The sequence below is a fragment of the Mastigoproctus giganteus genome, chromosome 7, assembly GCF_048544385.1.
Source record: "Mastigoproctus giganteus isolate SK-2022 chromosome 7, ASM4854438v1, whole genome shotgun sequence".
In the NCBI taxonomy this organism is placed as follows: Eukaryota; Metazoa; Arthropoda; class Arachnida; order Uropygi; family Thelyphonidae; genus Mastigoproctus; species Mastigoproctus giganteus.
The window spans coordinates 108,376,014-108,390,272 of record NC_143581.1 but is presented as its reverse complement, the minus strand read 5'-3'; the positions used below and the strand labels follow the sequence as shown (position 1 = coordinate 108,390,272).

Here is a 14,259-nt window from a genome sequence, read left to right as displayed (position 1 = left end):
GCCTGAGGCTTATGCTGCACGAGCCAAAACAAATTCCCGAGTTACCCTGAGAGAGAGAGAGAGAGAGAGAAAGAGGAAAGTGGTGAAAGGAATCGCCAAGAAAGAGAAGAATGATGATATCCAGCTGAGGACCCTGGGTGTGCCAAGCCCATACCCACCAGATGTGAGCCTCTGGGGTATATGGAAGCAAGGAAAAAAATACAGAAATATAAAGTGGAGAACAAAGTCACAAGAGGCGAGAAGAGACATAATCAAAACAGAGCCAAATGCGTACATATGTGACAGCTGAAAAATTTTTTCACAGCCATTAAACCTCTTTAATATGTTTGTGAATAAGTAATTTAATAATTAGAAATATTTCAGGGTCTGATGTTAGTTGAAAAAAAAGAATGCTACATTTTGTAGCATTCTTTTGGCAGACAGTCAGTAAGTATTCAAACAGATGTTACAGTTCCTCCAATTATATATATCACAAATTGGGCACATTCTATGCTCTCTACTTCCAAACAGTGTACTTCACAACAAAAAAACTGAACAAGCCAGTAATGCTCCAATAACCATTCCAGCCGATGTGCCTTTAACATAAAAACTAAAAGTGACAGAAACCAGAATACTGCAACCACCGATTTCAACCAGATTGGATATTGATCAACAGAATGATTCAGATGATGGAATTTTAGAACTTCACTCAACCAATGAGATGGACATGATATGTCCTTTCTTTCCTAAGAAAGACAAAGCAAAAATAGATTGATCAAACAAGCTATAACGTTTGTAGGGGTAAAAAAAAGTGTAGAGCCATTCATAATACAAAAGACAATTTGCACGATCTCATCGGCCGCTATGAATCAGCAGGCATATATTCCTACAGGAAATCTATTTAAATCCACAAGTGTGTCCTGCCATTAAAAATTAGACTATCTTCAGAGGTATTGACTCGCTAGCCTGTGGAGGGAGGGGTGATGGTTCTTGTTAGAAACAACATTCCATCCAAACACATTGCTCTTCAGACTCCTTTTGAAGTAGTGGCAGTGCATGCTGTAATTGGCATCACTCTTACAATAGCATCTATCTATATTTCTCCTAATAGACTAGCTACCATCTCTGTTCTGCTTGCTTGGAGATTTCAATGCTTATTATTTGCTGGGAGGATCTCCAACAATTCACAAGAGAGATAAACTAATAGAATCCTTTCTTGATGTTTATCAACTTACCTTTTCGATCACTGGCAAGTCTACCTCTATTCATTTTTCTACGGGATCCTTGAGTGCAATAGACCTTTTGATCTGTTCTCCCTCCATATATACCAATACTGAGTGGTCTGTTCGTGAAAATCTACTAAACAGTGATCATCTACCGATTCTCTGCAAGCTGCAAACACTGGTAAAACTCCCCTTTACTGCATCACTCCACTTGGAAATTTTGTAGGCACACTGGAACGATTATACTTATGTCCAAACACAGTAATTACTGGTGGAATCAGGATTGTACACACACTGGACAGGAAAAAAAATAGAGCTTGGAATTTGTTTTGCAAAAGACTGAAAAAAAAGTTCTGCCAAATAAGAAAGCAAAGAAAGGTGCCTAATTAGCTTTTCCTCACATATGAACAAGGACGGTACCAAATTCATCTGGAGGAAAATACAAACACTTAATGGCAAATAAGTGCAGTCCCTGGCTTCAATACTAAACTGGGCAGGGAAGGAATTGTCCTATCCGGGAGAAATAGCAGAGGCTTAGCTGAATCATTTGCCAGTATATTGGCAGTATCCACCTACAACCCAATCTTTCAGAAAAATAAAGAATCTTCAGAATAGTATAAGATTAATTATTCTACAATAACCATACAACCAGCCATTCACATTAACAGAACGTTTAGGATTTCTCAATAAAACATCCAGTAGTGCTGCTGGTCTAGGTGGGATCTACTCAGGGGTGTGCTGGTAAATTTTTAACAAACTGACTCGCTCTCTAAAATAAATGGGTACTTGTGATTTGAACTGATTTGAATTGCGGCCACTAGGTGGTACCACCTATCTTGCGGGACCCTTTTGCATGGATGACGTCATGGATCACGGCTCGCCTCTCCCACATTCCTGTGTGTTTTGCCGCTGGAGTTGCTGGCTGTTTCCTTGATCTTTTGCACAACTACGTGACTCCACTCCATGCTCTGATATTTTTTCCTGATGGCTGCTTCCCATAATCCTTTGTGCAGACCGAATCTGATAATTTCTTTGCGTTTCCCACGATCCTTTACAGAAGTGTGTGTGTGTGTGTGTGTGTGTGTGTGTGTGTGTGTGTGTGTGTGTGTGTGTGTGTGTGTGTGATGTTTAATGGCGCATAAGCTACACTGGCTATATTGCGCCTTTACAGAAGAGGACTCCTTTATTATTAAACTCTGATTATTTCAGTAATGTGTTTTTTTTTAACTGATTGTGTCTGTTAGTATTTAAGTGTTAAAAAATAAATATCTCCTTTTGTTTTCTCATATTCTCTTATGATATTAACAAAAACGTTTCATGTAAATTTAAAAATTATAAATATAATATAGAATATATTCAAAAAAGTGAGCAATTTAAATGAATTGATTTAGACAGATATATAATAACAATACAAAAGACAATTGTAATTATATATTTGTTCAAATAAGAAAAATAACAAAGCTACACATGGACAAAAAGAGACATTTAAATAAATGAAAGCATCAGATTTTACATGCAATGTATACAGTGTGCTACTGCTCTTAAAAAGTCGGGTAAAAGGCTATCACCTTCATCATATTCCTGGCATAGCATTTTTAGTTTACGTTGAATTTCCTAATACATGCCTTGCTTCTTTAAAATCAAAGAACCTGAATCACGCTGAGCCAGTTTAGTTTCATCTGCTGCAACATACAGTTGCATCTTCTGGATAAGGGACCGAATGGATGGGTGAGTGAGAGAAACTAAATTAGAAAAACAATGATTCCAACCTTCACATTGGTTTTTAGTTCTTTCTTCATCAGCAAGAGTAGAATCATGTACATTCCAAAGCATTGGAGGAAAAAGAGCAAAAAACTTCCGAAATTTTACAAACCTGTGGGAAGTATTATTTCCTGCTCATCTGAAACTGCTACTAATGTATGTGTAATCAAAATAATCCACGAGATCAACAGCAGCAGACAGGCTATGTGTAGCCAAGTGGTCAAGAACACAAGTGCAGTAGCATGTGCCCTTTCAGTGGACCAAGGTTCAAGCCCATGACTACTAAATACGATGAACAGTTACAGAATGGAACAAAGGGGTGTTCTTATGAAGAAAGGCTTAAGTTTTGCAAATTACAGTGTCTGGAGACTAGGCACCAGCAAGGTGATCTGATAGAGGTGTATAAAGCCTTGAATGGTTTGAGCATGCTCAATGCTGATGGGATTCTTCCTCTTGCTCAGAATAATCACCTGAGAGGGCATAAATTCAAATTGAGAAAAGACGGATGTAGGATAGACGTGAGGAAATTTGCCTTTAGCCAGCAGGTGGTTGGTTATTGGAATAGACTTCCATCCCTTGTCGTGGAATTGATAGCCTAAATAAGTTTAAGGCTCAGCTGGACAGGTATTTCAGACGAACAGAGGGGTGAAGTGGAAGTGGTTATTTTTTATTTATTTATTTATTTTTTTTTTTTTTTGGCTGATGCTGCATAAGCTTGCTTTCTTGCATCAAATGCCTCTACTAATGCTAAATTGACGTTGGGCGAAGGAAACACCAAAATAAAACCAAGAGTGGCAGGCCTGGCCAGCTAGCTTGTAAAAATTCGGCTGGACATATCAACATGGAAGGATGGCAAGTATTCCATCCATGTTGTTGATCCCTAACCGTGACAAACAGCACGGATAATTTTTTTTTTTTATTAACAGCAGCAGGCATAATTCTTTAAAAAAATCTATACCATGGGAAAAATCAAAAAGGGGCAAGGAAGCAGATGCTATCCAGTTATATTAAGAGAGCAGCAAAAAAAGTTTGCAAACCTTTAGCCATATTTATGAGCATTTTTGAATTAAGGGGATGGGTACCTGTGGATTGGAGATGTGCAAATGTATCTCCAATTCACATTGAGGGATAAAAAAGCAAAGTGAGTAATTACAGACCTTTAAGCTTGACTTCTGTTCCAGAAAGAAAGTGAAGTGCCTAGTTAAAGAAGTAATGAAGGACTCTAGACAGGAATAGAGTTATACAGCAGTCACAGATTTGTTAAGGGGCAATCTTTTCCAACCCATCTGATTGGAGAGTATGATGCAGTAACATAAGCAGAACTTTCTACAAACCTGCTGGGACAACTTCCTCTCTTTTTGGCAGTTACTACAACGAATAAAAATACCCACACACTCTCAGTGGAAGTTAGAATTATATGCAAGAACTAAAGAAAACATTGATTTGAATCTAAAGCCTGAACATTTCTAAGAATTTTGTCCAAAATTTCATCTAATCAGATGTTGGAAGACATTTCATTATCTCATAATTCCCACCTTTGATTGAGGGGGTAGTGACAACCTTACCGCAAAACTCTTATTCATAAAGTGATCTCACCACGAAATTAGAAAGTATGTAGCTTTGAAGCAGACCAATATATATATACCAGAATAGCATCCTCTTGATGGAAATTTTTAAAATCTGAATAAAGGGTATATAAATTTTTTAAAAAATTCTTGGAATTTTTGAACTTGGAACTGAAAATAATCTTCAGTTGCAGGGGAATAATTCTCAGTTCAAAATTTACATCAAGGAAAAATTATATATATATATAATACAAAATATCTTTAAAAGCATATGAAAAAAAAAAAAAAAAAGAATGAAATTTCATAGTAACTAACCTATATGTTTAGTTATTAGACAATTTCATTTTTTTTACGATTTCAAAGATATTTTGTATTAAATAGATCATTTTTCCTTGATAAAAATTTTTAAAAATCAGAGCACTGGGGTAAATGAATTAAAAAAAAAAATTTATCAGAGCCTGGAACTAAAAATAATTTTCCAGTTGGAGTCACATGCTTCTTGATTATACCGGGGTTTGAGCCCATCACCAAATACGGAGGATGCGGAAAGGTCAGGGAATGACCACCGCATATTCCCGGAGCAATATGGCCTTAGTTGATAATGCTCCTAAAAAACCAAATAACAAATAACCAGTTGGAGTGAATTGTATGGGAATAATTTTCGGTTCTAATCCTGTATAGGTTTAGTTACTGGGATTTTTTTTTTTTTTTTTTTTTTTTACATATAGTTTTAAAGATATTATTTTGTATTATATAGATCAGCACCAATTGTATTAGAGATTATTTTTAATCCTAGACTCTAGTAAGGTTTCATTTTTTTGCCGAAATTTATTTTGCTGCTGTATTCAAAATGAACCAAAACTATAAAGGTCTAGTTTCTTGCATAATATATGGGAAGAGACAATAGTGACTATACTTAAATGTCAGTTATTCTTTTCTAACTCATTTTCTTACTTTGGGGGAAAGCCTTCCTCAGTGTTCATACTGTCAGACTCAGCTTAACAATCAAACCTATCCTTGTTGAGTATCCTGATTATTTCAAAATCCATAAAACTATTTTTATCTAACCTTCTGGAACTCCTTTAAATCTGTCACATATTCTTGGAAATAATGCTAACCTTGATGAGGTATCCTAATGCTTAAAGTGCATCCATCTATATCACAGAATCTAACATTTTTTTTTTTAGACCAAAAGCATTAAAACAATCATGAACAGGCACAATTTTGCCCAAGATGCATTTGTGCCCCTAAACCCCAAACAACAACTTTAAAGAGGTTGATATTGTGGTTGATATAACTTCACAGTCTCTGTGAAGTTATATTCTCTTTTCATTTTTTAATCTCTATACAAGTATATACAGGACTACAGGTGTTGTTGTTGTTGTTTTCGTTTTTTAGGAGCATTAGCAGCTAAGGCCATATTGCTCCGGGATATGCAGTGGTCATTCCCTGACCTTTCCGCATTTTGCCGGACTACAGGTGTATACAGGGCTTCTTTGTTTTGGTTGTCATAGCATAGAACCACATTCTGATTCCAGTTCCATTTCACTGCAAGTTATTTTAAATCACACCCATCCTGTTTCTTCCTACCATATTCATTATTGAAACAAGAATTCAAATTTATTTTTAAGAGTTATGCCTGCATTACTCTTATAGATAACAGATCCTTATTTTTGGGTATTCTACCTTTTATTCCTTCTCCCTTTTGCATAAACATGATCTGTTATAATTTTAGTTTCCTCTCCACTCCCCTCTCTGCTCTACCCCAAAGTATTTCATTGAGTAATTTTAATTTTACTTATTATATCTGTACTATTTACAGTTGATAGATTAGAAAAGGAAACTGTTCTGAGCAAAGAAACATCTCTTAGTACAGATATATTGCCATTGCTGGTCAGCAGTTCTCCAGTCCTTTTTGATATCAGCTTGACTATTAAAAAGGTAAAACTATATATTTTAGTGAGTAAAGGAGTTTGGTGGAGTTAAATTTATATATTGTAATATATATATATCTATATTTTGAAAATAAAATGGAAACATCAAAATCTGTTAAGTGTGATATATACTGTTGAATCCCATTAATACAAAGTTCAAGGACAAAAGTTCATTTTGTAATAACGAGGTCTTCCAAAAGTGTCAAAAGTTTACTTTTTTTTTGCAAGTTTGTGCAAGTTTGTCGCACTACCAGTGCGACAAACTTGCAGGAGGTGTAGGGGGCACAAAGATGAATCGGAATCACATAGCATTGCAGTGTGATGCCTTCGTCATGCGGTAGAGGACGTTGAACGGGAGGTCGTGTGAACAGCGATTCCTAGTGAATATATTTCATTCATTGGCACATTGAACTATTTATAATATAAATACGGCTCAATGGTTCGCAAATGGTGACCCATTTGCGAACCATTTCTGTTGAAGAAATCAAGTAGCAAAAGTGGATAATCCGCAGGCTCCAATGATTGGACGCTTTGCAGATGGTGTGAACTCATTTGGTTTGTTGACAGTATCCTCCATACAGTGAATTGGGAAATACCCAATCGTTGGCCTATTGATCGAGTACTCGTACTCAGATTGCCTTCTGCAAGACATAGGACATTCTCCTCATTGTCTGGCGTCTTCGTCGTTCGCTCTCGATTCATGATACCTCTCGTGAAACAACCAGTCTCACGTAACCTTCTATGCACACATGCAAAAATCGTATGATGAGGAGCATGCCTGTGCGGGAAACGTTCCTGGTACAAGCGCAGAGCGGCACACCCGTTACAGTCCGCAGCTCCATACGCGAGGTGCATGTCGGCCAGTTCAACGTTTGAATACTCGTCAATCCTACTGCCTCGGGAACCGGTTCGCAAATGCTGACTTCCAGCGGGATCGCTGTTCACGCGACCTCCCGTTCAACGTCCTCTACCGCATGACGAAGGCATTTTGGACTCTGCAATGCTATGTGATTCCGATTCGTCTTTGTGCCCCCTACACCTCCTGCAAGCCGACCGGGCTAGCCAGGTGGATAAAGTGCCTGCCTGGCAACCCAAAGGTCGCGGGTTTGAATCCCGCCTCGGGCTTGGGTCAAAGTACTGCAAAAACCTTGGGAGGTGCATTATGGCCACAGAAGCTGATGCAGCAACAACTACCAAAAAAAAAAAAAAAAAAACCTCCTGCAAGTTTATCGCACTGGTAGTGAATCACCCTGTATTTTGATGTATGCATTATTTTAGTATCACAGTAAAAATAATTAATCTTGATATGAAAGGAGACATACAATCCATTAACTTTTTGAAAAATTAATCTAATTTAAAGAAAGAATCCAATGTTCTTTGTGCAGTTTTTGTCCTATATGCATTTTTAACTGCAGCACAGACATTATCAAATGCAATAGTTGTTTCTTTATCAACATTACTGCAGGCCAACACATTCTCTATTATGCTCAATGCATTTTGGGCATCTTTTTTAGATGGCAGTTTGTGTGCTTCACTTTTGCTGTCACTGGTAACAAAAACATTGTTTTGCTTGGTACTTAGCAGCTCTTCTTGTGTTGCATTGCTGTGGTAGAAACTCCATCATGTACCTTCACAAGCTCTTCAAAATTCGCCAACAAAATCTATATGCTCCTTCGAATTCCCCAATTCCTCAATGTTACTATCATATTCATCTGCTGGACCATGTTTTTTGATTATATTCTCCCAAAACCACTCTTTCTGAAGTTATTACACTTGATGCAATATTGCCCCAATCAATAACAAGATTATGGATAGCATCCAAGACATTCCAATTAAGCTGCAAATTGTTTCCTCCCTCATATGTTGAGGATCAAGTACCTTATTAGACAGGCTCTATATGCTCTGTTGTATTTATAAATAATGCCTTGATCCAGTGGCTGCATAACTGGTGGTATTGGGAGGTTAAAAACAACAGCCGTATATTTTTAAACTTAAATGTCTTGGCAGAACATGCTGTACAATGATCTAGAATCATCAAAATGTTCCTTTTTTTCTGAAGCCATTCTTCTGTCCACTTTTGATAACCAAGACTCCTCGAACGGCAAATGTTTGGTTTGGCAGCAAATTATAAAATAAACCTGTCTCGTCAAGATTAAAAATATGCTTTGCCTCATATTTTTCAAGAATGGCCCATACAGAACACAACTAGTATGTAGCCTTTTCTTTGTAGGTAGGCTAATCCAGACTCGCTGCAATCATTTGGCTAAACCAAGTTATTTCTATCTTTAAATCTTTGGATCAGCCACTGCTGCATCTCAAGTTGCTAATTCCATGTTGCTGAATTAGATAATTTGCCTTTTCTTGCAAAATCGGACCTGATATTGGCAAATTACACTGAAAGGACAGAATTCGTGGGATACCTGGTTCCCGGACAATGCTATGCTGTCACCCCTCTCGCTAGTGGACAAACTGACCGCTTGGCAGGCATATAGGTACACTGCATTCACATAGAGAGTAATTCGATGTCAGTATGTTTGTTTGTTGTTTGGTTTTTAGGAGCATTAGCAACCAAGGCCATATTGCTCCGGGAATATGCGGTGGTCATTCCCTGACCTTTTCACATCCTCCGTATTTGGTAGTGACAGGCTCGAACCCCGGTCTAATCAAGAAGTGTTTGCTACGCACTGCTACTCCTTCCCACCTGGCTACGGAGGCGCCCGATGTCAGTATGGCATAGAGAGTTAACTGACTTTGAAAGAAGGTTGATAGTGGTCTCTCTATCGAGGAAGTGGTACAGAAATTGCACTATTCCCATTCAAACGTATCAAGAGTGTATCAGGAATAACATCTCATCGTGGACAGCGCTGTGGGCAGAGAAAGGTGATGGATGAATTTAGCTGTCACTCATTTGGAGAGGGCTTGGTTCAGATTCTGATGATGGCTAGAGGAATTTCTGAAGGTTTTTTTTCAATTGGGCTGTAGCTGGATGATCTCAGGAGGAGGAGGAAGTAGGGCCTTCCCCATTAGTTATTCTGGGTTGTGGCCAACGTAACATGTAATCGGCCTCTAAACATGCACAGACAGACAGACATGCATGCACACGTACATACAAACATAATAAGTAATGGAGAATCATTTAAGTTTCAGATGCTCCTAAACACTGACAACAAGAATTGGAATTCATATATTAAAGAACTCGGAGGTATTTCCTTTCTATGCATTTATTATATTGCTATTTATTTCTTTTTTTATGGATATGAATTAACAGTTGTTACATATATCCTGTTTTTAATTGACTTTATTGGCTTCATGGTACTGTGCAGTGATATTATTTAAAAGGTAATGAAGTAAATAGAACTTGAATAACATTTGCTATTTATTGGATTGAATGTAATAAAATGTTATCTAACAAAAATAAAGATATCTATATATTTTAAGAATGCTTGTTTGAAATGTATATTAACATAGGGGACATTAGTAGGAGTGTGTGGCTCAACTGGCAGTGGAAAATCATCATTGATTGCAGCATTCCTAGGACAAGTAATTATATAAATATTCTCTTTTTTTGATAGTATGAACCAGAGCTATAATGCTCAATATATTCTACGTTGATATCAATATTTGTAAAAGAATAAGAGAAGTTTACCTCGATATGATACATAGAACACTTCCTTATGATACTCTCCAGAAATTAAAACGAAAACAATTAAAAAATCGAAAATCTTACATAAGAGTAAGAAATAATTAACAATAATTTAAAAATCAAATGAATACAATTAAAAATTAAGTCAAAAAATTATTTTAATAAAAAAAAATGCTTGTTTGAAATGTATATTGACATAGGGGCATTAGGAGTGTGTGGCTCAAATGGCAGTGGAAAATCATCATTAATTGCAGCATTCCTAGCACAAGTAATTATATAAATAATTGTTTTGCAATTTTTTTGTTATATTAATTTTTAATTGTGTTAATTATTGTTAATTATTTCTTACTGTAATGTAAGATTTTCGATTTTTTAATTGTTTTCGTTTTAATTTCTGGACCGTATCATACGGAAGTGTTCTACGTATCATATTGAGGTAAACTTCTCTTATTCCTTCACAAATAAGTATTCTCTGTTAATTATGACATTTTATGGAGTTTCCTATGTTTTATTATTATATTTTATCTGATTTTTTTTTTTTTTTTTTCAATAAAATTTTATTTTTGGGAATATTATAAAGTCAAATAGGGAAAAAAAAATTAACATTTAAAAGGATTTATATATGTTTTTATTTTTACAAACTTATAAATTTGCCAGAATAAAAAAATTACTTGGGAAAAGTTTAATGCAGTTAGCATTAAACTTTTCCCAAGCAGCAAAAAAAGAACATGGCAAGCATAGTGGTGGATGTATTAGACTCGTATATTGTGTATTAATTTAATACAGTTGTATTTCTCTGTTGTGTAATTTCTGTAAAAAATTATATTTTACACTAATATTAATATTTCATATTGTAAATTGTTTTTTTCTTGATTATATCTTAATATTAATATTAAATAATCACTTTTTATTTTCCTATACTGTGACAGTAAATATGGTACAATAAAACTGTTATTTACTTACTTCAGGTTTTACAAAATAAATCTAAAAGAAAATGCAAAATACTAAGCAGCAACCATCAACAGAAGGTAGTAGTATGAAATAAAAAGTTAAACTATAAAAAAAAATTAAAAATGAAAGCATGCAATAGGAATTCATGGCTACCAACTTGTAGCATTTCTGTTCTGTAACTTTATTTTAATTTAAAAACACTTGTTATGTAAAATTAATTTTACTATGTGATATATGAATAAATGTCCGTAATTAATATAAGTATTAGTAGTAGTGGCAAGTGATGCAAGAAAGAAAGCTTATACAGCATAAAAAAAAAAAATCCCATTCCACCCACCAGTAATTTGTCTAGTTCTTCCTTGAATTTATTCGAGCTCTCCACTTTCACAATGTAATGTCAGACAGAAGTTTATTCCACCAATAAACCATCCATTGGCTAAAGGCAAACTTCGACACATCTATTCTGAAAACATGCTTTCTCATTTTGAATTTATGCCCTTTCATGTGCATGGTCTGAGCAAGCTGTTGATTCCCATCAGCATTGAGTTATATATCATTGACAAAACTGCATGAGCTGCCCTGCCAGCCTGCCTACACTGCTCACAAAACTAGAACTTCATATCTGACTGCACAGTTACCCCCAAATCCTTTTCCTTTTCCACTGTCTTTATTGTAGTACTACACAGTTGTTAAGTTATACTGGGATTACTGTTACCCATATGCAGTACCCTGCATTTGTCAATGTTAAACTTCAGTTTCTATTTCTCAGCCCATCTGTATAGTTTTTTAGACCTTGTTGTAGCATATTTTCATTACCACCATTAACTACCCTGCCAACCTTTATATCATCTGCAAACTTAGACATTAAGCCTGATATACTCTCATCAGTATCATTAATTAAATACAGAAAACAACAATGGGCCCAGTACCGAACCCATTATTCCACGAAGAGCAATATCCATTGATAACTATGCTTTCTTTTTCCAGTCAACCATCCCTTTATCCATAAACACTAACTTGTCCTTAATGCCACACTGCTCCTATTTATATCACATTCTTTTTTATATGCAACAGTTTCAAAATCTTTGCTGAAATCCAAGTATATAATATCAAAATTATTTTTTTACATCCAGTTCCTTTGTTACTGCATCACAGTATCAAATCAGGTTGGTCAGACAAGATCACCCCTCATCAATCCACGCTGTGACTGCAGTATAATTTCATTACTGATTTGAAAGGGAGACTCCATTATTTTTCCTGGAACAGAAGTTAAGCTAACAGGTCTGTAGTTCCTCGTGTCACCTTTTAACCCCCCCCTTGTTAAATGGGGATGCATTTGCACATTTCCAGTCCATAGGGACCTTCCCTGAATCCAAAGATGCTCTTATACATATCACTAAGGGTTTGCTTACCTCCTTTGTTGCTTTGTTTTAATATAATTGGATAGATTCCATCCACCCCAAGTGCCTTTTTTATGTTTAGCTTTAATAATTTCTCTTCCACTTTCCTTTCAGTTATCACATGATTATTTAGCTTCACGTTATAGTTTGATAAACTACTGGTATCCTCTTAATGTGTGAAGCCTGATGCAAAATAATTATTCAGATTATACCTATTCAACTAACTGAGCAGACACGAGAACTATAGAAAGGTGTGTTCTTTTGCTAAATCATCCTTGTAATTATTTTTGTGAAGAGCACTTTGGTTAACGAAAAAAGAATGAGTCCAAATTTTCAGTGTTTTTATATATATTACAGTACTGAATTTTTTTTTTTTTTTTTTTGTTAAGTCAGATTCTAATAATTTTATATTTCATTCATTAAATAAAATTTTTATGTATCATTTATTTTGATATATTATGGATAATATACACTCATTAAAGAAGCAATGCAGGATCATCTAGACTGCAGTTATAGTTCAGACACAGCATGGTTTTGTTAAGGGAAAATCTTGTCTGACCAGTTGGTTCGATATACAATGTGGTTACAAAGGAACTGAATGCAAAAAATAATTTTGCTACTTGAATTTCAGGAGATCTTTTGATACTGTTGCACATGGAAGACTACTGTACAAATTGGAGCATTGTGGCATTAAGAGCAAGTTGCTGCTATAGATAAAGGGATGGTTGAATGAGAGGAGGCAGAGAGTGGTAATCACTGGCCACTGCTCTTTGTGGACTAATGTTATTAGTGGAATTCCACAGGTTCGGAATTCCATTAAGCCCATTCTTGTTTCTATATATATCAATGAAATCAATGAAGGCTTATCAGACTTAATGTCCAAGTTAGCCGATGATTCAAAAGTTGTAAGTAATGATGGTATGCTACTGCAACAGGATCTAGAAAAGTTATGCAGATGGGCAGAGAAATAGCAATTGAAGTGTAACATTGACAAATGCAAAGTACTGCATATGGGTAGCAGTAACTCCAGATTAATGTACCAACAGTGTGGCACTACCCTCATGGTAGTGGAAAATGAAAAAGACCTGGAGGTAATTGTGCAGTGAGATATGTTCTCTGAGCAGTGGAGACAGACTGCCAGGACAACTCAAGTTTGGTCAATGATATATATAGGAATTTTTTTAGTAAGGGTAATGAGGTGATTATCTCAATGCTGATAGAATTCATCCTCATGCTCAGACTATGCACATGAAGGGGCATAAATTCAAATTTGGGAAGGTCAGTTACTGAATAGATGTACAGAAGTTTTCCTTTGGCCAACTGGTGGTTGATGGAACAAACTTCGATATTTTGTTGTGGAAGTTGATAGCTTAAATAAATTCAAGGAAAAACTAGATAAACTATTGGAAGGAATGGATAGATGAGAGGATTTTTTTTTTTTTGGCTGATTCTGTATAAGCTTGCTTCCTTGCATCATTTGCCACTGCTAATGATTTTTTGTTTATATGAGTGGATTTTATTTATTATATTAGTGACTTGGCATTGGTAATTCAGCCTTTTAGGACTAGTGCTAAATTAAAAAAAAAAAAAAAAAAAGCCAGCAAATATAAGGTGGAAAGAATTATGTATGAGTAAATTTTGAATTTTCCCAGTGAGTGATTTTATGACCTATAAAATCAAACTGTGCAATAGTTCCATGTTTATATTTTATGACCCTGGCATTTTTTTTTTCTTAATTTTAAACAGAATTAAGAAAATTTGTAGAATTTTCATATAAGTTAATGCATTATCATTTGTTTATAC

General features: G+C 35.5%; 1 protein-coding gene across 1 annotated transcript in view; it reads left to right on the top strand.

The window, feature by feature from the left end:
* Positions 1 to 14,259, top strand: part of LOC150083139 (ATP-binding cassette sub-family C member 5-like) — a 278,483-nt gene that overhangs the window by 116,224 nt on the left and 148,000 nt on the right. The window contains exons 8-9 of the mRNA XM_090378404.1: positions 6,351 to 6,469; positions 9,931 to 10,002. Of these exons, the coding sequence (XP_090234530.1) occupies positions 6,351 to 6,469; positions 9,931 to 10,002 (191 nt within the window). The remainder of the gene's footprint in view (positions 1 to 6,350; positions 6,470 to 9,930; positions 10,003 to 14,259) is intronic.